General features: G+C 37.3%; 4 protein-coding genes across 6 annotated transcripts; all 4 read right to left on the reverse strand.

Moving 5' to 3' along the window:
- Positions 1 to 2741, reverse strand: LOC144642709 (uncharacterized). The gene is made up of 5 exons (XM_078501751.1): positions 2530 to 2741; positions 2125 to 2205; positions 1625 to 1786; positions 921 to 1007; positions 1 to 825 (listed from the first exon to the last, which is right to left on the reverse strand). The coding sequence occupies exons 1-5, from the start codon at positions 2632 to 2634 to the stop codon at positions 676 to 678; spliced, it is 585 nt and encodes a 194-aa protein (XP_078357877.1). The 5' UTR covers positions 2635 to 2741; the 3' UTR covers positions 1 to 675.
- Positions 2742 to 4645: 1904 nt separating this feature from the next.
- LOC144642668 (uncharacterized) lies at positions 4646 to 9027 on the reverse strand. Its single transcript, XM_078501689.1, has 5 exons — positions 8270 to 9027; positions 7088 to 7174; positions 6501 to 6659; positions 6119 to 6205; positions 4646 to 5312 (listed from the first exon to the last, which is right to left on the reverse strand). The coding sequence occupies exons 1-5, from the start codon at positions 8507 to 8509 to the stop codon at positions 5124 to 5126; spliced, it is 762 nt and encodes a 253-aa protein (XP_078357815.1). The 5' UTR covers positions 8510 to 9027; the 3' UTR covers positions 4646 to 5123.
- A 6055-nt stretch (positions 9028 to 15082) lies between these two features.
- On the reverse strand, positions 15083 to 17586 carry LOC144641722 (uncharacterized). 3 transcript variants are annotated; one of them, XM_078500753.1, is made up of 3 exons: positions 16868 to 17586; positions 16134 to 16199; positions 15083 to 15744 (listed from the first exon to the last, which is right to left on the reverse strand). In XM_078500753.1, exons 1-3 carry the CDS (start codon positions 17057 to 17059, stop codon positions 15673 to 15675), a joined length of 330 nt encoding a protein of 109 aa, XP_078356879.1. In that variant the 5' UTR covers positions 17060 to 17586; the 3' UTR covers positions 15083 to 15672. The 3 variants fall into 3 exon arrangements, with proteins under 3 accessions (XP_078356879.1, XP_078356880.1, XP_078356881.1); XM_078500754.1 differs by having other exon boundaries at positions 16111 to 16199; XM_078500755.1 differs by having other exon boundaries at positions 16089 to 16199.
- Positions 17587 to 21918: 4332 nt separating this feature from the next.
- LOC144641723 (carbohydrate sulfotransferase 3-like) lies at positions 21919 to 23323 on the reverse strand. The gene has a single exon (XM_078500756.1). It carries the CDS (start codon positions 23321 to 23323, stop codon positions 22082 to 22084), a length of 1242 nt encoding a protein of 413 aa, XP_078356882.1. The 3' UTR covers positions 21919 to 22081.
- Between the last annotated feature and the right edge of the window lie 936 nt (positions 23324 to 24259).

The raw sequence follows: 24259 nt of genomic DNA on the forward strand, positions 1-24259 counted from the left end.
TACTTTTATTTTAATCTGCATATATATTAAATACAACAAATAAATACTATATATAGCCAATATAATTTGTATAACCAAATTGATTGCAAGGCTGGTACAACGGCAGGAGGCAGCCTGTATTAGTTAAACATTAACCCACACTGTATTATCCAAATTCAAATTTTAGAGCCGTTATTTTCCTTTTATTATAGTACTGGCCCTGAAGAAGACTAGCTCTGCTAGTTGAAATATTGGCCAATAAATCTTGCCCTCCTGCCGTTGTACCAGCCTTGCAATCAATTTGGTTTTATAAGCACTTAGAGTGACGTCTGGTACGAGCATTTCTTGAACAAGAGATCCGGCAGCAGAGAAGCCAAGCAGTTTTTTCCTTGTTGCGTGGTCCCCTGCATCCAAACTGTTTTTATAATTTGTATGACAGTTGAAATACAGAATACCGCTCACGGATAACTCTTTATGCCAAAATGTTTTACAAATGCTTTAGTTTCAGCAAAACATAGTCTTTCTATTTAAAAACGATTATTTCAGCTTTTGAATTTCGATGAAGTTTGTACTTTCACTCGCTATGGGTTGCCATGATGCAGTCAGTGAGCAGTGTCAACTAAATCTGCGAATGCGTCTCTCTTTTTTAACCTTTATTTCGAGGCCTGGGACCGATATCTTTAAGAGTCTATCCCATCATATCAGATGTCCAAGATCGCGTCTAAAAAGCAACATTACATCTCTTAATGTCTCAACAACGACGTAATTTCTGACGTCATCCACGTCTGATTCTTTGAATTTGCCACCATCTGTGTTTTCCTTGTCAATATCTTCGAGGAAGCACTTCTAGAGAAAAAGAGAAAAACTTTAGTAAAATTGATGTGAAAAGAGCACAATGTCAAATAAATTGCACAATTTTGTTTTAACTTCTTTTCTCTTACCAAGAACGACCTTGTTAACTCGTCTAGTCGGTCTTTCAGGCCACTGAAGTCTTGCGGATGTGGTGGCGAAATACTGTTTTCTCTCAACTGTAATAAATCAGAAATCTCATCATAAATCATAAATCAAATGAATTCTTACAGTTACTGTGACGGCTATTGCTAGCCTTCGACATTTACGTGACTGTAACGTCACACAAAGGTGGAAGTTGACTGTCACGCGTGACTGTCACGCTAAGATGTAGATTGTTTTCCGTGTTTCTATCGAGTTGTTTTAAGACGAGTGGAAGTTTGTGAGAACGAAATATGCTATGAGAGTTCCTTGAAACTTTCACGAGTGTTTCTAGAACTCGATAGTAGCAGAGGGAAAACTGAAACTGCGGGAAAAAGAAATAAAAATATTTGTTTCATTTTGATTGTCAAAATATAAATTCTCTTTGCTCCCGCGATAATTACGTCAACTCGTGCTAGTTCCGTGTTTCTATTTAACAAATAGAAGGCATCTGTGTAGCCAATCAGATTGCGCGTTTTGTCAATAGAGGGCCGCTAGGTTATGCTAATGAGTTATAGAATTACGCCTTTTAGCGCGGTTTTTTTTTTGTTTTCGCACGGATTTTTTTCTTAAACGAGATGGAAAAAGTCGAAATAGACACGAGAACACGAGATTTCGTTTACAAAAAATAAAATTATTTGTAAGTTCGACTTACCACTCTTCTCATTAAACTTGAGATGGTAATTAGACCTGATTCTAACTGCTGGCTTAGATTCTGTATTTTGTCATCACACGAGCTTTTGTTCACCATTTTCACAGTCGTTGCGAATCTAAGGAACCTTTGCATATCATCGCTAAGTATTCCTGCGTCTGTAGTCTGCGTAAAAATAACACAAACATGATTTTTAATCCTTTTTTTCACAGAAAATGAAAATTAGATCGTGACGGTTATTTTTTGAGAGAGAGACTCAAACCTTGATCAACATGTTCATGAAACATTGGTTTAACATCAGTTCAACAACTATCAATGAAAGGCGACAATCACGCACCTTTTTTCTACTTACTCCTTTAAAAGGAAAAACTACCACGCGCGCAACAAGCGGTTCGCGTGCCAACCAGCTTTTTTGGTAACGCAAAAATATAATGATGTCGGTCGTTCTTTTTTTGGCTTTTTTTTTTTTATTTTTTTTTTTTTTTTTTTATTTTCGTTCTTACCCGATCGATGGTAGTCTTTGTAAGTTCTTGAAACTGTAAGTTTTGTATATAGTCAATGACACGGCGAGGTACCTCGGGTTTCTGTAAGTAAAAAAATGAAAATACGTAAAAACATGTTCACCTAAATTTAACACTTCATTAAGTAGTTTGATAAGAAATTATTCAATTAAAACTGTCAGCTAGAGCTTCACGCCTTCACCTTTGCATTGAATAATAAACGCCCACTATAAATGCTTATAAACTGTGACAAAACGCACGAGGAGATAAACTCCACGCAACTGACTTAATGCCGGCTTTGTTGCTAAATTTAATAACAACAACATGCGGTAGTTGGGCGATTATTGCTTATAGCTAAGCAGGAGCCCATTATAGCAGAATTTCAATTCATTCTAAGCTCTCTCTCACCAGGTCATCTTGTAGTTGCTTTTGTAAGCGCTCCAACTCGTCGCAAAGGGCTCGAAAAGTTTGTACTTCTGATGTGGTGAAATTCAGCTTCGCTTTGTCCTTCATGGTTACTGTATATTTCAGTCTAATGCTCGAGGTCGATCTTCGCAGTTTATTTGCTTGTCTTGATTTGTAGAGTATGAAGATCTTGCAAACTTGCTGGGTATTTATTGACCCGGGCCGGGCCCGAAAGGGAAAAACCCGAGATGTAAATAAGCCATGATTACTGACCTTATAAGTCACGGGATGTTTGGACAAACCCTTTCGATAATGGAAAATTAAATCAAGGCCGTCGTTTTCTAGGAAAATTATAGGCTAGTTTTGGGTGAGGTTGGGTCAGTACGTGATAATTTAAACTTCAGAGTAACATAAACACACACTGACAGTTTAATACTCGAAAGAAAAACAACTTGAATTATTTTGCATTACTTTGATTTATTTTAATCGTATCAAACATTCTCTTCTATTAAATACGCCCGTTGAAACGATGAACAATATTAATTTAACTATTTGAGTTATTATTTTAAACAATTGATTTTCTTATTCTCTCAGATCGTGTCAGAATTGACTTGATATAATTTTGTCTGCACAAAAATAGATCTCCTCGACTCAAGTAAATTTCAGTTTCCTGAGTTTCCGCGAATCTGTCTTAGTTTGGTCAATCATACTTGATACACGTGAGTGCCTTGCGCATAAAATACTGAGAAAATCTAAAAAATTACGCTATAATCCGTTTACATTTATCCAGAACTTCCGTTCTAGAGAATGGAACACAAAATAGAAAATGAAAGTCACATCATCTATTTGATGGAACGGCTAGCTTACCTTTGGACCAAGGAACATTTTAAACTTCCGGTTTAAATCGCTTCCTGTTTTGAATAAATTAGACTCGCCCATGTGACATCACTTAGTGTCCGTCGAATGGCGGAACACGATTCACCTTCAGTGACATTGTCAGGGTGCTTGTTAGATTTTTTTAAAAAGTTACTCTGCGGAAAAAGAGTAAAGGAAAGATGTGTTTTCTCCCTGATATTACAGTGTACCTCCGTAAGAATTTTTTCTGGCTACGGCGCTGCGGTGCTTGTTAAAAAGTTGGCCTCTCTACCACAATGCGATAATTGGAAAACAGATGATCTGAAAGTTGAAATTTGGAGATGAAATTTTTGCAAATTTATGTCGGTTCTCCGTAAGAATAGTGTTCTCCTGTGTTTGCCGTATATTTGTTATCCTATATCAAAAATTTGAAATAATTTGTTTTTCAAAGAGGGCTAGGTAATATAAAGCCTAGCCTCTTCTAGGCTCTCGGTTTGTGCGGGAGAGCGAAAAAAGCGGGCGAGCGAAGAAAAGACGAGGGGGGTGGGTGGGGGGTGGCGAAGGTTGGTCAACCTCTCGTCTTTTCCTCGCTCCCCCTTTTTTCGCTCTTTCTCACAAACCGAGAGCCTGGAACAGGCTAGGGTAAAGCGTGGAAATGTCAGAGGTTAATATATCACATACACCTGATTGCAATAAATTTTAGTTGTCATTTTAAAATAGGAATTAATTGGTTTTATCATCATGACCGGGGTAGCATTTGCAGGAAGTTCGCGGGTTTTATATATCTGTACACATATTTAAAAATCGTCTTAGAAGATAAATTGATTTACGTGCACTGTTGAGGCATTTTGAGGCCGTTTCTTCGGGCGAATTTCAAACATATCGTTTTTTTAAAATGCCTAATTACGGTAGTTGCACTGGCCAATTTTCACTGTTTTCTTCTACTCTGAAAATCTCCATTTTGCTTTTTTTCTATGACAACGTTATTGCAATAAGGTGTATCTGTATTTTCATTGCAAAAAATCCAATTTGTTTGAACAGAATGTGTTGGAATGAGAAAAATAATGGAATGTTTTTTTAAAGGCAACCTGGTATTACGATCCATTGAATCGCTAAAAAAGAAAAAAAAAAAGAAAAAAAAAAACGAAAACGTTAGGAATCACATGACCGGATGTGGGTAGCAATTGTGTGACTCAGCGTGACGGAATCACGCCACAGTTTTATCACGCTAAAGAGAACTCAAAATGATACAAGCATGTACAACAAATGTTTATCTTTATTCCCGAACTTTCAATATAATCCTCTGTATTATAAAACCCTGTATAAAAGTAATTATTTTTTTTATAAATCCTAGCCTAATTCTAAATACATCTTTCTGTATATGCCTTCGACGCCTTCGTTTAGAATGCAATGTTTAAATATTCGAATTATATTACACTTAACCTTATATTGCTTAAGCATTAATCAATGTCTGGATAGATAAAAATCTGATTTTTATATATCATCTTAGAATTTAAACGGGTTATTTTCTCTCTGTACATATTATATATAACTTATGCTAGCTAGCTCAATATTATTTGCAGCAAGCGAGGCTTATGACCTTTTTTAAAAGCTATATTTTAGCTGTATGTTGCTGAAGACGCGCGTTTGATATTTAATGCCTTCTAAATAAATTAAATTTAATATGTGTATCTTAGTATCTTTACAAAAGGACCCATCTAGTCCTGTCAATCAAAAGGAACTCAGCGAATCAGGTGGCCAAGATTCCTTTGGAAGTTTTGCAACGCGTCACGAAGATCTCGTATAATGACGTAATTTCTGACGTCACTAACTGCTTTCATGTCGACGTCATTGTTGTCAGTAAAATCTTCTTCAATTGTGACTTCTGCCATCCATACATTTTCCTTGTTGTGCTCACCAAAGATTTCGCCCTACAAGGAGAAATATTATTAACTCAATGACTGCACTAATCATCATCATCTTTTTTTTTATCATCAAGTCTCTTCGCGCCAATTGGCGCATAAGGCCGTCACGCTTTCTAACCAACACTCCCTCTTCCGTGCCACCACTTTGGCTACTTCCCAGCTTGCCCACCCCGCTTTGTTTCTTTCCTTTTTGGTTTCTCCGGGACCATCAATGCCGAGAGAAAACAAAATTCATTGTTTCGTAAGGGGGCAGTCATTTATTGAACAGAACAGTTTGTTGAGGGTAGCAAAGGGGGAGATCGTGATCCCGTTTCATGCACAAACTATAACCGGCAAATTCACGTATCACGTATACTTGAAACAGCAGAATTCACGAATCACGTTTCTCTTCTAGCTACCTTTTTCACGCGTCACTGTCTAATTTTTGCCCTACGAAACCCTTTGCTACACACTTCGTCTTAAGATCCAAGAGTGAACAATTAATGTAGAAATGTATGAGATAATAAACAAGTGACATTGTTGGCTAAATTGAGCTTCACCCTTTACACTTCGCATTTCACACTTCATTTTCGATGTTGCAGTTCACAGTTCACACTTAATATTTCTCTCCTTAAGGGAACAGGCTAGGAATGCAGTTGAAACGATGAGCAAAAACAAATGCTGAAAACTAAAAGGATGTATAGTTTCACGAGCGTTATGCTTTTGTCTCCTGAAAGAAACAATGCCATACAACTTCCGGTGTCATTCATTTTTGTAAACCGGAAGTAACTTAGTACCTAAAGCATTTTAATAGTAATGGAAACAGATCTTACCAGAAACTCTTTGGTGGTTCTATTCAGCCGTTCCTCTAGATGTTCTGATCGTGGTGAATCAGGAGGCGAAATATCGTTCTTTCTGAGCTGTTAGATAATTTATACAAAGTATGATAAGAAATTAAACAAATATTATACCTAATTACAAACGTCAAGATTCTTACTATAATCATTATCTGAAAGGATTGAATCGTTAACTTTTTTTGTGGCTCGCATTGGAACAGAAACATGCACCTTTCACTCGCTCAATAAAAATAATTTGATAACAATGATTACAAAAAAAGGAAATTGTAAAAAAGGAAAACTGAAAATAACAATGAGAAATCGCAGACAAATAAAGGGAAAGGAAAAGAAAAAGAAGAAAAAAAGGAAAAAGTCCTACCACTCTCCAGATCATACTAGTCATGTCAGTTAGCAGTGATTCCAGGTTATCACTCAGTTCCTGTCCCCTCTCGGTGGCACTCTTAGTCACCAGTCTCTCAGCCGCGAGAAATAACCGGAAGCGCTGAAGGTCGTCCTCCATAATGCCTGCGTCTGTGTCCTGTGTTGATAATAAATGATTTTTAACACTGATTTATAAGTTCAGATCAGTTGTATTCTGAACAATTGTGAATAACAATCGACGCTTCGCAGAAATGGTGCGTATTTACAGTTCCATGTTTTGTTTTTACTTTCTGATTTTCAAAATAGAAAGAGATCAGAGATAGAGTACGATTAGTTTACACATTCACTTTAGAAGCCAGTCATTTATCACGAACTTGCTAAATCGAAAACGGAACTAAAACCTTTGACCTGTCAAAGTTTTAAAATAGACTACTAGAACTAAGCGTCCAGGGGGCTTCCAATAAATGATGCAACATTTGTCATGATGCTAGTTCAGTGATATGGGACATTCCCCTACTACTAAACCGACGCGCTTTATGCTACACAAGGGAAATATTGAACATTTCAGGTGACAATCTCACTTACCCTTTTTATCAAACATTTTGTGAGGTCATTGAATTCCAACAAAGTCACTATGTCGACATTTAGTCCATGGCGTCGCAGTAATGGTGCCTTAAAGAAGGGATAAAGAAAGCAAATTGTTTTTAAAGTCAACATTAAATCTACAAACTGAACTTACGTATTAGGCCATGTATAAACAGTACTATATAAGCGTTGACGGTTTGTTTACATACGATTGATTTAAACTAACAATTACCCAGAATGTTTCACACTTTACTTGAATAAACGTTTTATGAAAGATTTTCTATGGATATCAGTTCTTAATAGTAAAATAACAACTATAAAAATGTTTAAAAGGAAATCCGCCAGGACTTCGAGTAGTTATTGGACAAAATTATGTACCAAAACTATTTACACCTGATTGCAAGCTTTTGTGTTACTGCTTCAAATATCTTATCGAAAGAAATCTTTTCTAACAACACCACACATCGAAAACACATTTTGAAGTTCTGCTGAATTCCACTGAATCGCTTAAAAGATGTAAGCTTTTGCCCATAGCTTGTGAACTTTGAATATCATTTTCTCAGACTCTGATAAGAAATTGTTGTACCAGAATTATTTACACCTTATTGCAAACTTTTTTGTTACTGCTTCAAATATCTTATTAAAAGAAATCTTTTCTAACAACACCACACATCGAAAACACATTTTGAAGTTCCGCTGAATTCCACTGAATCGCTTAAGACGAATTTACAAAATGGCTTCACGTGAGATTTTGCCCATACCTTGTAAACTTTGAAATTCATTTTCTCACACTCTGATAAGAAATTGTTGTTGGTGTTATCACGGATAATTACTTACATCTTTACCTTTTATTAAGGGTAGGAAATAACGCAATAGGATTTAAATTATTCTGGAAATTGATTTTTGTCCAACTTTAATAAATATTACTCGACTTCCTAGTGGATTCCGTCTTAATTACATTTGTAAATGTGGACTGAGATAACTCTCACTTTAGAATGTAAAACAAGTATCGTAAATTTCTTACAAGAGAATAGTTTTTATCCAGTCTTAAGATTTTCAATCTTGATCTAATATTTTTGGAATAAGCAGAACAACTTATAGTTTCGGAAATAGCTAGTGGTGTATTTGTTTAGCCCGAAATAGGTATTCTTATTTATCAGGATAGCGAGGAAACTATCTTACCAAAACATCTTGGCATAGCTGTCGCTGAAATCTGTAAAGCTGGTCCAGCAAGCTTCTCATTGTGTTAACATCCTCTCGGGTTAGCACAAGTTTCTTTTCATCTTTAACTGAAGCTGAAAACACTTGTGCAATTTTGAATTCCACAAAGCACGTCTCACCAAAGCTATTCATCGTTAAGTCTTCACTCGCACTCGGCAACTGAGCAACTCGACGGTGCATTCTGTTTATATACAATTTCATAGAAAAGAGGGGAAAACCCCGTCCTTGAAACGCATGTCACGCGATTTGAAGCTGAAGTAAAGCTGCTAAGAATTGAATATTTATGAACAGCTTCCGCCAAATTATGATTCAAAAGCAATTTTCGTTTTAAACAACTAAATTGACTTTTATTTGCCTCAATGTACCTTTCTAAGCAAAAGAAGTATAAAACCCTTTATATATATGTCAGCTTTCGCGGTCATTGAAAGAGTATTGTGCCGTATTAAAACATCAAATTTACATATAACTGACTGCCTTTCCAGTTTAAGTTAAAAATAGATTTACGTAAGGGACGCTGGTCAGTCAAGCGTCCCTTTTCACATACTTTCGATTTCAGTTCTGAATAACATCATTTCTTTGTTTCAAAGCACTTGACTCCAGGCTTTTCTTAAAAAGAGACTAACAGAAGAGATCCTTCTCACGCGAGCGTCCCTTTGTTATTTTCGGCTTTTATAATATTAATTTCATTTCTTCTTTATTTTGATCGCGTGCTTTACAATATTCTAGCCGGTTTAACAGCTTAATTGCATCCGCCTATTGTTCAATTTCTTAGAATTTTCCACTTGAAAACACAGTTTCACGTGTTTTGCCAGAGGTTATTTAGACTTCTATAATCACGAGTTGGCGTCTTGTGATGCGAGGCGTACTTGGAAATACCAAAACAATTTACTTAATGATACAATTCTGTATGCCACGACATTCTAATCTTATTGACACGAACGTTTATGGGTTGCATTGCAGAACCGCTGTGATAAAGAATAGTAGTCACTGAGTAGTATTAGTATCCAAGATTTTATGGCCATTATTTTAACACGAGAAGTTACGCTTGGTCTTGTAATTTCACGTTGCGTAGGTTGATACAGGTAGTTTTTCATAATACCATTCTCGACCCTGATAGGGCTCTACTTGGTAAAAGAAACCGAAAGCTCTGGGGTTGAGAATGGCCAAGCTGTCCAAGCTTGTGACCTTAAGTGCCACTGTCAGAGAAAGTGTTCCAGACCTTCGAAGTCGGGGTCAACCGATTTTCCTGAAACTTACTGCAGAAGTTGGCCTTGATGAGATATTCTAAAAGCCATTTGGGTTTTGTTTTCTGACTTTTACTTTCAAAGTTCCAGGGGTGGTGCCATATTGAGCCTTCAAATCATGAAAAATCCTGCTTTTGAAGGAGTATGTTTGCACTTGTATAAAATCAAACACACAAAACCTTTTGACTAAATACTTGTAGGCTGTGATTCTACTATAAATGCTCTTTCGTTTCATATATGCTGATTTGGCATAGAGGGTTCTGACAGTGTGAGGCATAACACGAAACTTGGCCAACTTTTGATGAGAAAACCACTACCCAAAATTGCCAAAATTTAGATGTTCATATTTTTTAACTGCCTAACTAGAAAAAAAGGACACTTATATCAGGAGTTATCCCAATGCATGTAGAACAAAATTCAGTTGAGAAAAATTTGGGCCGTGTAATGTTTTAGTTCTTTAATGACCCATTTTGAAGCACACCCTGACCTAATTTGCATATTGTCAAAACCAAAAGTTTAACATTCATACTTATTTTATTTATTGTTAAACACTTTAATTTGCCTTGGCGAGGCTTAAAATTCTTAGGAAAGCTATTATTAGTAGTAATAAGACGAGTAAACATAAATTTTGACTGTTAAAATTAGCAAAAATTAAAAAACACAATACTGAAAAAAATCAGTTTGTTCCCCTCCAAAGCTTGTTCCTTAAAATATAATGTGCATACAATACAGGAGTCCGTATAACGTCTACGTAATAGTTTACTATACTAATAAATACACTTGTTTGAAACGTATCCATGCTGAACTTGCTAAAACTTAACTTACCAAAGCGTATTAAACGTTCTAAGAGTAAAGGTAAATTTCCATATCTTTGAAAATCGTGTGAGTACAAACATCCTACGGCCAAATCGTATTTTGCAATGATCGCTTCATTCTGCATTTGATAACAGAAGTCCTTAATAGTCCCTTACAATCAAGAAACGTTTCTGAAGCCGCTCAGTTCCTCGCCATTAATGCCATATAGTTTTGCTATTTTGGTTGCACGCTGTTCATCCGCCATTTTGCATATGGTCGCAAGAGAACTGGGGCGAGAGTCGCCTGGCTGAAAACGTGTGGACCCAACGTTTTTCAAACGAAACTTCCATAGAACTCATTAAGATACCTTTAAAATGTACTGAGAAAATTATTTTTGTTTTCAAATTAGCCTCTTTTGACGCTGTGTTATAAACTTGTTGACATAATATTAAGACTTTTTCATTTTGGTCGCATTTTATAAGACCTAGCCCCCGAGACCGAGCCTGGGAGGAACAATTGATAATGCGACACAAACCAAATGGCTTATTAAAATCATTCTTATAATGAAATGAAACAAGTATCAACACGTGTTTTATCTCTGGTGTCGAGTGAGGGCCATTAAATATTCTCTTTTCGGCAGATTACACTTCAATGGGGTATAAAGGAACTACATCACAGTTGAAAAAAATGACAATTTTTTAAAGTTTTTCGTCATAATCAGGCATTAAAAAAAAACATCTGTGTTTTTTCTCAGGTTTTGATAACTTGCATAATTACTCTGTTGCCATTTTTTATGTGAGAAAAATATTATTTTTAGACAAACTTCAATTTGGAAGTAATTGAAAAATTGGCTAAAAAACCCGTGGCTGATTGCTTGATCAAGAGGAGTGTACGTAAACGGCAGTGTCTGCCTTAAACATGCATGAACTTTACTCTGTCCTCCACAGAGGCCTCTTCTTTAATTTTTTGTAAGGGCTGGGAAATGGGGAGAGGTGAAAAGTTAGCGCGAGGCTGAGGAGTGAAAAACAAAAGCGCTCGGGACACTGGGAAAGAAGGAAGGAAAAATCGAGTCGTTCCACGAGCTCCCCCTATTTTTTAATTTTTTATGCTTTTCACCTTTCCCCTTCCACTGAAAGTGTCTCATTTTTATTCGAATGTTGATTATAATATAGCGATGAACTAACAATAGTTGGGCCTTCTGTCCTCAAATCCTAATATAAACGCTAACCATATCCGCATACAGTCAACTCTCGCCTTGCGGACACCCCGCTATTGCGGACACTCGCTATTACGGACAAAATCCAGATCCCCGGCGAATAAGGTTTGACTGGAAATGACTCCCGCTATTACGGACTCTCGCTATTACGGACACTAAACGACGCCCCGAGCGTGTCCGCTATAACGAGAGTTTACTGTAATGTAATGTCACTTATATTAGAGTAACCGATGTGCTTTTTAAGCAAACGGCAATGGCTTGCACGACTCGAGGGCTCGCACATTGTCAAGATTCGATAGTAGGCTCTTACCGATAGTGCTCGTAAAAAATTAAAAGCATTAAATGCTTAAAGCAGTGCTCGTTTATTGCCAAAAAAGTGCTAAAATAATGCTAATTTTTTTTAAAAAGTGCTCGTGGTCTACATAAAAATGCTCTCTCTTTACGATTTTTTTAAACATAGAATATTACATTTTTCAGATTTTCAGTAACATTTTTCATTTTTTTGCCTTGGCTGGCTGTCTTCCATTGTTCCTAGCTGAAAACGTGGATGACGCCATCTTGTATCGAGTGTGATGGACTGGGTTTTTAGAAGGAAAACGCTGACCTATCAAATCTATTCCTCAGGTCTCCTCGGCTCCTGTGACTAAAATGAGGGCAAAATGCATCTGGGTTCTGGGAGGCTTTGGACGCCATAAAAAAGTCAGATTGTGCTTTTTAACACAAAATTATACAAATAATCAGTCGAAAATTCAAAATAATGCTAGCAGTGCTTTTTGGGATAAAATGTAGAAAAAAATGCTCGCGAAGCCAAATAATGCCAAAATAAGTGCTAGCCCTAGCACTATCGGTAAGAGTCTATTCCATGGCGTTTGCCTATAAGGGCCTGTTTACATGGAGGGAGGGTGCCCCGGCTAACCGAGTTACCCGGCTAGAAGGGATAAAACCTAGCCCGCCTTAACATGCAAAATTCACAGCCCTTCTACCCGAGTTGAGACAGCGTCATTTAAGCGTGTCACAGCGTGGGAAAACCATGTAGCTCCAAATGATTGAAGAAAAATATGATTTTTTACCAAATAATCAAGGCTAGCCGTCTTTAAACCTATTTTATTTTGATGTGCAAGCTCTCAGAACTTTACTACGTCCAATTATGGGGGAATTCAATCGAAATTCAACAGTCTTTGGCCGCCAAATTGAAATTAAAGTTGTTGTTTCGTGAGTAAGGATAATCATTCCTACGAAAATTTCGAATTAATTAGCTGTTGCTCAAAGAAAAATTTTCCAGCCTACAGATAAAACTAATTTGATCTAATTTTGGTCAAATAGCACTGTTTTGGTCCAGAATTTATAATTTTTATGCCAACACGCGCGAAGACTTATCCCGGCAAGCTGGGATAGCCCGGTCAACCGTTTACATGGCAAAAAGCTATCTCGCCTAGAAGGGTGCCCCGGGCAAGTAGACCGAGTGCCCCGGCAAGGCGGGTTTCCCGTCTTGCATGTAAACGCTTCGATGCGTGTTTTAAAGAAACGTATGGAAAGTTGGTTCGCCCAGGGTAGCTCGGTTGGCCGGGTAACTCGGTTAGCCGGGGCACCCGCCTTCCATGTAAACAGGCCCTAAGTTCTACCCGCTGAACCCACGCAACAAGCCGGGAGGATTTAAACGCAGAAATTAATGGAAAATTAAAAACGTAACTGAACGCTTTATATCCCAGCTACATCATTCAAATTTGTTTGATTAAATATTTTACCTAGAAGCTAGGCTCCTTCGGATAGTCCATCAGATTCCCATAAGACACTGTAATTTGTGACGGCGTTGCATATCCTTCCAGATGGCGGTCAAAACCGTGACCGGCCTGAAGATCTATTATTTTCGTGTTGTGCTAAAATAATTAATACCGTGAGTCAACTTTCGTTATAGCAACACGCTTGGGACGTCGTCGTTTAGTGTCCATATTAGCGAGAGTCCGTAATAGCGGGATGTGAGGGAAAAAACGTTAAGTAATATAGACTGTTTTTTAAGAACTGTAACGTGCTCATCAACAGTTCTAGAAGAGAAACTACGCAGTAGCCGTTGGGTACGGAGCATGACAATGGTTGAAAGTTAATTCCGTTTAAGGTAAGCACTCATCTGGAAGAAAAGGTTGCAGTAGTTTCCTAAATCTAACCTGAGTTGTCGTTTTTCTGTTGTAATTCACTAGTCAGGTCACTTTGACTGCTAAGCTGAAGGAAATGGTGAGCGCACCATTGACATGCATATATACGAATGTGGCTATTCTTGCCAACTGCAACTAGGACTGGTTTTCGGTCTTGTGCATCATTGTAGAGTTGTGACAACATTTTGATGTCGATTGATGGCTCTTATCTACACCATATACAATATACATGCTGTTACTTGTTACTAGTTCTTCTGGCCGATCGTTCATTTATTTAGCTGTCTTAGCTTGGTGAGGCACACCATTATGATCATTACGTGTATTAAGTCAGTTTTAAACTCGAAAAAAAAAAAAAAACAGTAGAAATTTTAATTTTTAACGATATGACAGGCGGAAGTTCCAGGAATACGATTCAACATCAATCTAAAAACAAAAACAAAAAACTCTTGAGCCACTGTTGGCCACTTAGTTGATTTTGGGGTCCGTGTCATATGCTTTAAAGTCAAGTTCCACCCAGGTCTAATAAAATGTGACCAAAATGAGAGTGTCACGATCAGTTCTGTCTTTAAAGTTGAGCAAAGGACTTCTGTTGGAAAAAACCTCTGAACCATTCTCGTCCCCATAGCCCTTTTCGTTTCTCTTAGCCGGCAGGGCCTAGGCACGAGGAAACAAAGGGCTCTGGGGACACAGGATTTCCAGTCCTAGATTCTAGGACTTCCGGTCTTCATGTATGCAGTCGTGAGATGTCTATAGACTGTATGCGATTATCATGGCGGCCGTCGAGCCACAATTCGAGGAGTCTTTGTCACGGGCGCTTAGTGGTCTCAGTTTGGAAAATATTTCCCTCCGTGTTGAACAGAAAGAGGCAATACGGAACATTGTTCTTCTAAAGAAAGACACTCTTGTTATTTTACCGACAGGCTTTGGCAAGTCGTTAATTTTCCAGTTATATATTGCCCTTTGTTTTTGACTCCAAGCTTGGAGAAACTAATGCTTTTATTTTGGTTGTTTCGCCACTAAATGCATTAATGCGAGACCAAACAGTGAAGCTCAATGATTTAAATGTCACCTGTCTAATGGTTCGCAATACCGAGTCGCTAAGTGAAGTTGAAATCAACGACATCAAGCAATCAAAGTATCGAATAATTTATGGCCACCCGGAGGCATTTGTTGGAAAATTAAGAAAAGTGTTGGATTGCAAAGAAGTGAGACGTAATATGAAAGCTGTCGTAATTGATGAAGCACATCTCATTGTAGAGTGGCAAGTATTTATTAATTAGTATCTGTGTTTAGTTATTTCCATTGACAACAGTAATAATATATAAGGTTCTGTAAGTGAAGCAATTTTGTAAACAAAATGTTGTTATGACTTCAGTATATTTATAATACTACATCCTGTAAATGAATTTTCTACTTTTGTCTTTTCCCACCTTCAAGCACATCTAAAAAAGTAGAGTGCTGTAACTATAGACAATATGCTTTGAGAACATAGAATAGAAAAGCTTATTAAAACACTCCATTTTGAAACTGACAACATGACTAGTTGTATGTTTTTATTGTTAAAGTATTAATAGTATGTTCCTTTTTTAAGGTGGCATCTTTATTTCATGGGTTCACTCAGACCATGGGAAGCACTAGTTGCACGATTTACAGCTGTCAGAGTCTTTTGAGCCCCTAAAGCATATATCAGATTCTTATTTTTCTTAACAAAATGTTCTTGCTTTAGGTCATTGGCTACGTTTTGCCCCTCCCCTCCGAAATAGTTCACGTCTCTTTCGTGTATGGCACGATGAGCCATTTTTTCTGTGTAAAGTGCCTTGATGTGAGAAATAAATCTCATGGACTCAAATCCATATTTCATGCTTCTCTTGCGTGATCGAAAAAAATAAAAAGAGCATCTTCCAGTTAATAATCACTGAATCATGCGGTTGCCGTCTCCTTCTCGCTCATCTAGATGCATCAAAAATAGACCCATTTGCAGTATTTGTCTGGCGTAATTTTCAACATGGTCACTGGGATTTTCTTTAATTCCTAGAAAAAGAAATTATAAGAACTCTTAAATTATTATCAGTGTATATATAACTTTTTACTTGTTATTTATTTTTAAAAATGTTGTAAGGATCAGTTTGTTTAGAGATTCAACTGTCTCAATATTGAAAAACTTTAACATGAAATTGTTATGGCATGGTGGATGTGAAGTTACAGTATATCTGTTTGCTACTTTTAAAATAAATATCATAAGATAAAATTGAGCATACAAAATTTGGAAGTTAGTGCTTTATAATTATTTTAAAGAGATGATCCACAATGGTTGTACAGGCTACCAGTAGGAATGTGCTCATTTTCATGCAAAGTCATATGATCATAAGATTAACCTCGTTTATTATTGTTGTTTACCCTCTTTGCATTAGTTTTAGCACCTTCTGAAACATGTCCTGTGGTACTTGCATTTCTGGTTGCTTGTGATGTGGGATGTTCATTTTGTGCTGTGTAAAAAAGATAGCATAGTGAGATTCATATTTTATTGCTTTTTGTTAATTAAAATGCACAGTAAAAAGGGTATTTGTCTTAAAAGATACTGTATTTTTGTTGTGTTGTGAAAATGGCTCTAGGGTTTGTGGAAGAGTGAGATGGTAAACAAACCTCCTTTTCTAATGTGATCGAGAGTAGATCTTTTGATGAGATAGGTATTCACTTTTAAGTGATGGTGGATGGTTAAAACCATCCACCATTTGGAACCATAGGTATTTTCTGTAAATGTCAAATCTCTTTTTTAAAATGTAGAACTTCTTATTTACAGTGGTGGGTCTAGGAACACCTCACTTCTCCCCCTCCTTAATTCCAATTTTTGCCTGCTGTATTTCCCATTTAATCAGTCTACACTTCCACAGCTGGCATACCAAACATCCTTATAACTAGGAATCAATAAATAACAAATAAAAAATTCGCGCATTTTTTCTTATGAATGAAAAAAAAAATAGGCTGTTTCCTCGGGGGTCCGCATATACCGGCCGCTAAACTCATCTTCGCCTCGGATATCCTCCCATTTTTTTTTTTTCAAATTCGGAAGAAAACCTCTATTTTTTAAAAATACCTGTAAGCTACTGGTAAATGTTGCTAGCAAAGTTTATTAAACTGAAACGAGTGTACTCACCCTGCGACTACATCCACCGGACCCAAGCAAAATTGATAGCAACTTCTGAAGCATACCCAGCTTGGAATTTCTCTGATACATCAAAACTGCGTAACCAAAGCACACTGGAGGCACTTGTGACTCTGACGGTTGTTTGCTAATTGTAGCAAGAACATCCAAGACATCGGGAGACCGGTCTCTCATCTCAACCATTACTTTGGCACGTCTGCACTTCTCTCTCTTTGTTGATGTCTTGTTTTTCTCTACTAACTTGTAAGAATTCGGGAAGGCGCCGTGGTGCACTCACATTACTCTTGGGAGCAATAGGTCTATATCTGGGAAGATTTAGATCCTAATTCTGACCTCCCTTGGCGAAAAGACACATCCGCACACTATCACCACCTTCGCGGTTCACTGAGATAGCACTCTTTTTTGTCTGCTGGCTTGAAGAAGGCGAGTCTCCAACTTGTTGCGAGGCACACATTCTTTTCACACCAGTTGCTTTAATCGACAATTCCTGTTTGGAAAGTGACGCCAAAGACATAGAACGAAATTCTATGACTGTCTTAACCTCTCGAAAGCACGGCTGGCACAGTTTATTCGGAAAGCTATCGTCAGACTTGTCTTCTTTTCCAGTTAAAAACTCGAGCACCTTTATCCATGCTTTAGCAATTCTGGCTCTTTGTTAATTACTTTTCTCGCCAAAAATATTAACTGGATGGTTTCTAAGTAAAACCGTTTTATTACAACAGCGACAAGTGTTTTAAAGTTGGACGTTTTTTGTTTGGCAGGATCGTTTTTTATCCTCCATGTCTTCATCTGTTCATATTTTCGCGCCATCAGCCTTCCGAACATTTTGACTTCCGTGTAAGATTTCTTTGTTTTCAAACAGCCAATCAAAAAAATTCGAATTTTTTCGGTAATTCTCTGTCCCCAGAGCCCTTTGTTTCCTCGTGCCTAGGCCCTGCCGGCTAAGAGAAACGAAAAGGGCTATGGGGACGAGAATGCCTCTGAACAGGAAAACTTCATAATGTAAAACGCGTAGGTCGAGTCCACACGTTTTTAGTCAGGCGACTCTCGACCCAGTTCTCTTGCGACCACATCTAAAATGGCGGATGGACAGTGTGCAGCCGAAACAGCAATGGCAAAGAACTGAGCGGCTTCAGAAATGTTATTTGATTGTAATGGACTATAAAGGAATTCTGTCAACAAATGCAGAATGTAACGATCATCAGGAAGTACGATTACGCCGTAGGATGTTTGTACCCGCACGATTTTCAAAAATATGGAAACTTACTTTACTTGAAGAGCGTTTAATACGCTTTGGTAAGTTAAGCTTTGGCAAGTTAAGCATGGATATGTTTAAAAGAAGTGTATTAGTATAGTAAACTATCACGTAGACCTTATACGAACTCCATTTATTGTATGCACATTATATTTTAAGGAACATGCTTTTGAGAAGAACAAACTGATTTCATCAGTGTTGATTTTCTAATTTTTGCTAATTTTATCAGTCAAAATTTATGTTTACTCGTCTTATTACTGATAACAACAGCTTTCCTAAGAACTTTAAGCCTCACCAAGGCAAATTAAAGTGTTTAAAAATAAATAAAATGAGTATGGATGTTAAACTTTTGGTTTTGACAATATGCAAATTAGGTCAGGGTGTGCTTCAAAATGGGTCATTAAAGAACTAAAACATTACACGGCCCAAATTTTTCTCAACTGAATTTTGTTCTACATGCATTGGGATAACTCCTGATATAAGTGTCCTTTTTTTCTAGTTAGGCAGTTAAAAAATATGAACATCTAAATTTTGGCAATTTTGGGTAGTGGTTTTCTCATCAAAAGTTGGCCAAGTTTCGTGTTATGCCTCACACTGTCAGAACCCTCTATGCCAAATCAGCATATATGAAATGAAAGAGCATTTATAGTAGAATCACAGCCTACAAGTATTTAGTCAAAAGGTTTTGTGAGGTTGATTTTATACAAGTGCAAACATACTCCTTCAAAAGCAGGATTTTTCATGATTTGAAGGCTCAATATGGGACCACCCCTGGAACTTTGAAAGTAAAAGTCAGAAAACCAAACCCAAATGGCTTTTAGAATATCTCATCAAGGCCAACTTCTGCAGTAAGTTTCAGGAAAATCGGTTGACCCCGACTTCGAAGGTCTGGAACACTTTCTCTGACAGTGGCACTTAATAGTTAAGTCATTTCGGGCTCGGTTGTAATTAACTTTTAGTTGATTTCCAGTTGACGTCTTTTCGAGTTCAAACTAAGCACAGTTCGGCTCCGCATCACGGGTTAACTACTTTGCTCTACAACTCTACCTTTCACTGATAACCACAATTTCATAGTCGCAATATTCACCTATTTTCTTGTTTCAACTGTGAGCTAATCGATCCAAATAAGAAACTTTGCCAATTACCGTACAGTCGAGAGGAATTGTGGTGTAAAAAAAGAACGCGGGAATGTCTTTTAATTTTAACTGCATGCAGCTTTTCCCCTTTTTCAAAGCCTTCAGTGACGTTAATTTATCTCAGTAACGTAACTGAAACACGGGCGGGGAAACCCCAGGCAGTCTGCGCATGCGTCCAGGTCTATTTTCAAAATGGTGGACATTCAATTCTGGGTCATTTATGTAAGAGTTTGTGTGATAGAAACTTAAAATGTTGTAATAAATAAAGAAAATAGGGTTTACAGTTTTTAGTTCGTTACAAACTCACATATAAGGATTGGTTGAGTCTTGCAAATTTATCTGGTCCAGTGTCTTCGGTTGGCTTGCTTTTTGTTTCGGTCACAAAATGACACTGTAAAACGAGTAGCTCTAGGGACGAGAATGGTTTTAGTAAAGCTAAGGTAAAAAACGAAAAGCAATCACGTTATCTGCCTCAGCTGCCGTCTGGCAAACTATATCCTGACCTTTAGCCAAATGTTTTGAAATAAAATTCATTACATCGAATAAAATGAACTAATAGTTAAAGGGCAACTCTCGGGAAATTTACCCCAATTTTTTTATTTTTTCTATAAGTTGCTTATAGCAACAGGAATCTTTAGCAGGTAAATTTTTTAAAGGGCAACTCTCGGCTAGAAAACTATATTTCATTAAAAGCTTCCGAATGTTCCCAAAATCATACAGAAAGCAAAAAATTTGACTTCAGAAGCTTTTTTACCGGTTAATTTTAACGTAAAAGTTCGTATTTTGGCGCTTTTGTGACATTTCGCCATGAACGCTTCGATTGTGGTCACGTGATGTGATACGTCACAGGTGTGGAACCACAAAGTCACGAACATGGCGGACTCAAATTCTAGCAGTGAGAGCTCAACTTCTGCTAGCGATTCCACTATTTTTTAGAGAGCTATAGAAGGGGATATGTCAGGGGATGATTTTTATTCATGGTTTGCATTTGAGATGGTCGTTTTGCTGTAACTGCTCTACACCATACGTGTCTTACAGCCTTGGCATGTTTTTCCTAAGTTATCTCGTAAACTGACATCTGCACACACGAAGCTGTTTTGAGGCGAGGCTAGGGAGACACGCTTTCGTACTACACCATAAGTTGTTTAATTTACAACAATACCTTCTCAAAAGGAATCACAGAATAAGTACTACACGCAACACAGTCTTCTTCTGTTTAATTACTTCGCATATTGTTTTATATTTGCTTTAATTTCCCCATTTCCGCCTCCATATAATTAAGTATACCCTGCGAGAGCGCATCTGCTAGCGTGGGGAAGTGAATTTGTCTGGCTTCGTATTGCGCAATACTGACCTCAGTGCACGCAAATCACGCGCGCCTTTCGAAGGCTCTAATTTTAAAAGACTACATTTGCTTGGGAGAATTGCTTTTTTTTTTTGCCAATTAACAGCAGGAGAAATCTCATGGTGGCTACAGATTTCTCAACATAAGAGGCGAAATATATTTGTATTTTTCCGAACGCGTGGATTTCGTTCATATATATAGACCCATAGAGACGACCATAGACGCTATTCCTGCTTATAAATGAAGAGATTTCTGACAAATTATGGGAGTCAGCACTCGCAGACCCTTTCAATCTATTATTTACTCCAAACAAAATGAATCTTTATCATGATATAGTGCAGGGGGTGATGTATCGAGGTCAGGAAATGTTCGTAGCTTTATGATACAGAAGGCCGATCGATCTGACGGATTTGTTTCGTTTCACAAACGCAAGATTGAGTCTATTTAACTTTATTTCCTTTCATATTTAAGCACTGAAGCACTACCTTTTTTATCTTGGACATCATTGGACAGCATACGGTCTTTCTCTCCTTGTCATTCTCATTTATGAAAAGAAGCTTGGCTTGTTTTCCTCTTATCGGAAGCAAAAGCAAATCTGCCTTCCACACCTGTGACGTAGCATCACGTGACGTACCAAAATCCGAACGTTTTCAAAATGGCCGCCAAATTGGCGTTAAAGAAAATTCATAGTAAATTCATTTTAGCCGGTATCTTAATTATTTTTTAAAACCCAACAACGCTTTTCAGTTTTCAGAACATGTTTCGATGTTTCAAACATCATCATCAGCCATAATGAATATATAAGGTTTACAGAATGATCGTTATTATATGTGTAACAGCCTATACAATGAGCCTTATAAATTCAAATAAACGTAAAATGCGTTGATACAGATACAGATACTGCAGATACAGTAAAAACCCGCGAGTAAGATCCTAATTTTTAAGAGCCTATTAGGCTAACATTCAGCCAGCTAGACACCCTCTTTATAAGAATCTCTTTAGCCTAAAATAAAAACCTTAATTTTAAAGAAAATAAGTCGACATTCTGGATCCTCTTTGGAGACACCTAGGAGCCTTATCACTTCAGCTGCAATGTAAATGCCAATGTTGAAAATCATGAAATATTATTGATACAATCACAAAAATATAAAAGGCTGAATGCCACTAAAAAATCAGCAATAATGTTAAGTTTTCTTTAGAAGTAAGAACCTATTAAGAATCTAAATAGCCTACTTGTGCTAATTACCATTCAGTTTATGCAAGAACCTGTTCAGGCTAACTTGGGATAATGCAGGGTTTTTTTTTTCGCGGTATTTTGTGGTATCTAACAAGACCCAGCGGTGATTGACTAAATACTTTACATTTACCCAGTGAAGATAAGCGATTCGATGAAATCTTATCTTTGATTTACAGTTTACACTTGCATGTTATTAAACAGCGAACACTGAAAAAACATCGAAACAACTTAACTATCTGTTCCATTTGGTATAACCCATGATATTCATCAAACCACCACAGACATCTTCCACAACTGCTATTAACTCTTTTGAAGCTTCTGTTTTCCACTTGTTAATAACAACTGAAGCATTTCTGTACAGGGAATACGGGTTCTTATCAACCGCACTGCTCCGCGACCTTTCATGATCAGCTACCCATTTATCAACCCTTATCGACCAATTAAAACCCGCAAATCTGTATAGCTCCCGTGCTACAATTGTAGTATTGACCACAAGGTCTTCGTAGCGAATTACTTTAAAGCGATTTCTTAGCCACGACGGAGGAGATAACAAACCATATCGCACATTTTTCTCCATGGGATCACAAATCTTGCGAACATTTACACGAAAATCTTGGTCCGAGTGATTTTTGATCCAATTTGACTTAACCCACGAATAAACCACAGCCCTGGGATCGCGAACCAAGTTAATAAATTTCACATCATAACTGCTCTGGCGGGCGAAATGCTCTTGGAAACTTTGTATTGAGTTGTTCGGCAAACGCGAACTCAAAATCTTCGTAACTGTATGTTGATGAGAGCTACAAGCTTTCCTGAGCAGGGTTTTTGAGAATGATGCACATCTCTTAGACTTTTGCTTCCCAGGGCATAAAAACCCGCTGTTAAGTGCTTTACTATGAAGCCGAAATCCGCTCGTAGAAAGTTCTGACAAAGTAGTATTCGTTAAACTACTGAAATCGCATTTGAAGAAGCTATCGATTAACCGAATGCAAGTGTCTTTGTATGTGACTGGCTCCTCGTCCATAAACAAATTCACATTTAACAATTTTCCGACATTAAAAAGTGGCTCAAACCAGTACATGACTTGAGGGTTGCAATTGAAAATCTCTCCAAGAAAAGAAGATCCTCCTCTTCCTTGACTTAATATGATGAGATTTTTTCTTGTAGGAAAGGTTTGTTGTTGTTGTCGTTGTTGTTTGTGCTCATTTTCTTCCCTATTCTGTGGCTTAATATCAAAGTGAACGTTTTGTTCCTTCAAAACTTGCTCCGTTCTTGCTAGTTGTTCATGATTTTGACGGTCTTCTGCTTTTGACTCATATACATTGAAACGTTGCTTCGTGCCATTAGAATTACCTTTTGCAATTAAATCCAGGATTGGCTTCCATACAATGGACGAACTCGCGAAATAAAACAACAACACACAGAGTGAAACAATGATGCAACGTTTCGTAAAGAACTCCTGGCGTTTCTTCATGATAAAAGAAATTCTTAGTTACTAAAAGTGTTCTTGTAAGTGTTCAATAAGACCGTAATGAATTTGATTTTCGGCGAGAAGGACAGATATTTCCTCAGATTAATATGTATCCATTCTTGTTTGTATTTGCAGTACGACAGCGTTCTGTTGATTAAAGTGTACGATAGCTGGGTCGGCGAAAATGCGAAGCCTGAATTGAAAGAAAAGAAAGCAATTATTTATGAGATGTTATGCGAAGTAAGCTAGGTAATGTTTTGGGCGATAAAGAAATATTAGACGAGTTAAAATATTGTGGAATGATAAGAAAAGATTTCAATTTAGGTGAAAGCAAATTGAAACAAGAAGGTACATTTACATACAACCTCACAAGTATCCTCAGAAACAAAATAAATAAAAAAGTATTACAGTGATTTGACTATTACTTCATTCTACTTCTCGAAGAGTTCAGATAACCTTCTGGCTGTCGGTAAAACATTGACTCGGGCTAGGGTTTGGTCATTTTTAGTGTCATTCTTTAGTAACATATCTTTATTGCTAAAGCAAGAATAAAAAAGTCGTGTTTTGTTAATTTAGCATGAAGATCTTTCACTGCAAAAAATCAGGCGTTTTTTTCTTTCAATCTTGAATCGACCGATCCCATTTTAACAAAGACAGCCTCTTGGCCCAGTTACAAAATAATTACGTTCAATAGCAATTAAGTACCTTTTAGCAAAATGCAATGAAAGTCGGTCCTTGCAAGAAAGTCTTTTCAATTCATCATGATTTCCTTTACCAATAACCGCACTTCGTCCTCGAATAAGCGCAAATGAAAACAATTTAAAAAGATCTGAATAGGGTTTAATGACACTTCACGTTTTTCCAGCTCGTCTCGCGTTTCTATAGAAACAAACTCCGCATTTCATTTACCGAGCTTAAAATTACCATCGTTCTTCTCTA

This window comes from Oculina patagonica, chromosome 2 (genome assembly GCF_052425735.1).
Source record: "Oculina patagonica isolate OP01 chromosome 2, crgOcupat, whole genome shotgun sequence".
In the NCBI taxonomy this organism is placed as follows: Eukaryota; Metazoa; Cnidaria; class Anthozoa; order Scleractinia; family Oculinidae; genus Oculina; species Oculina patagonica.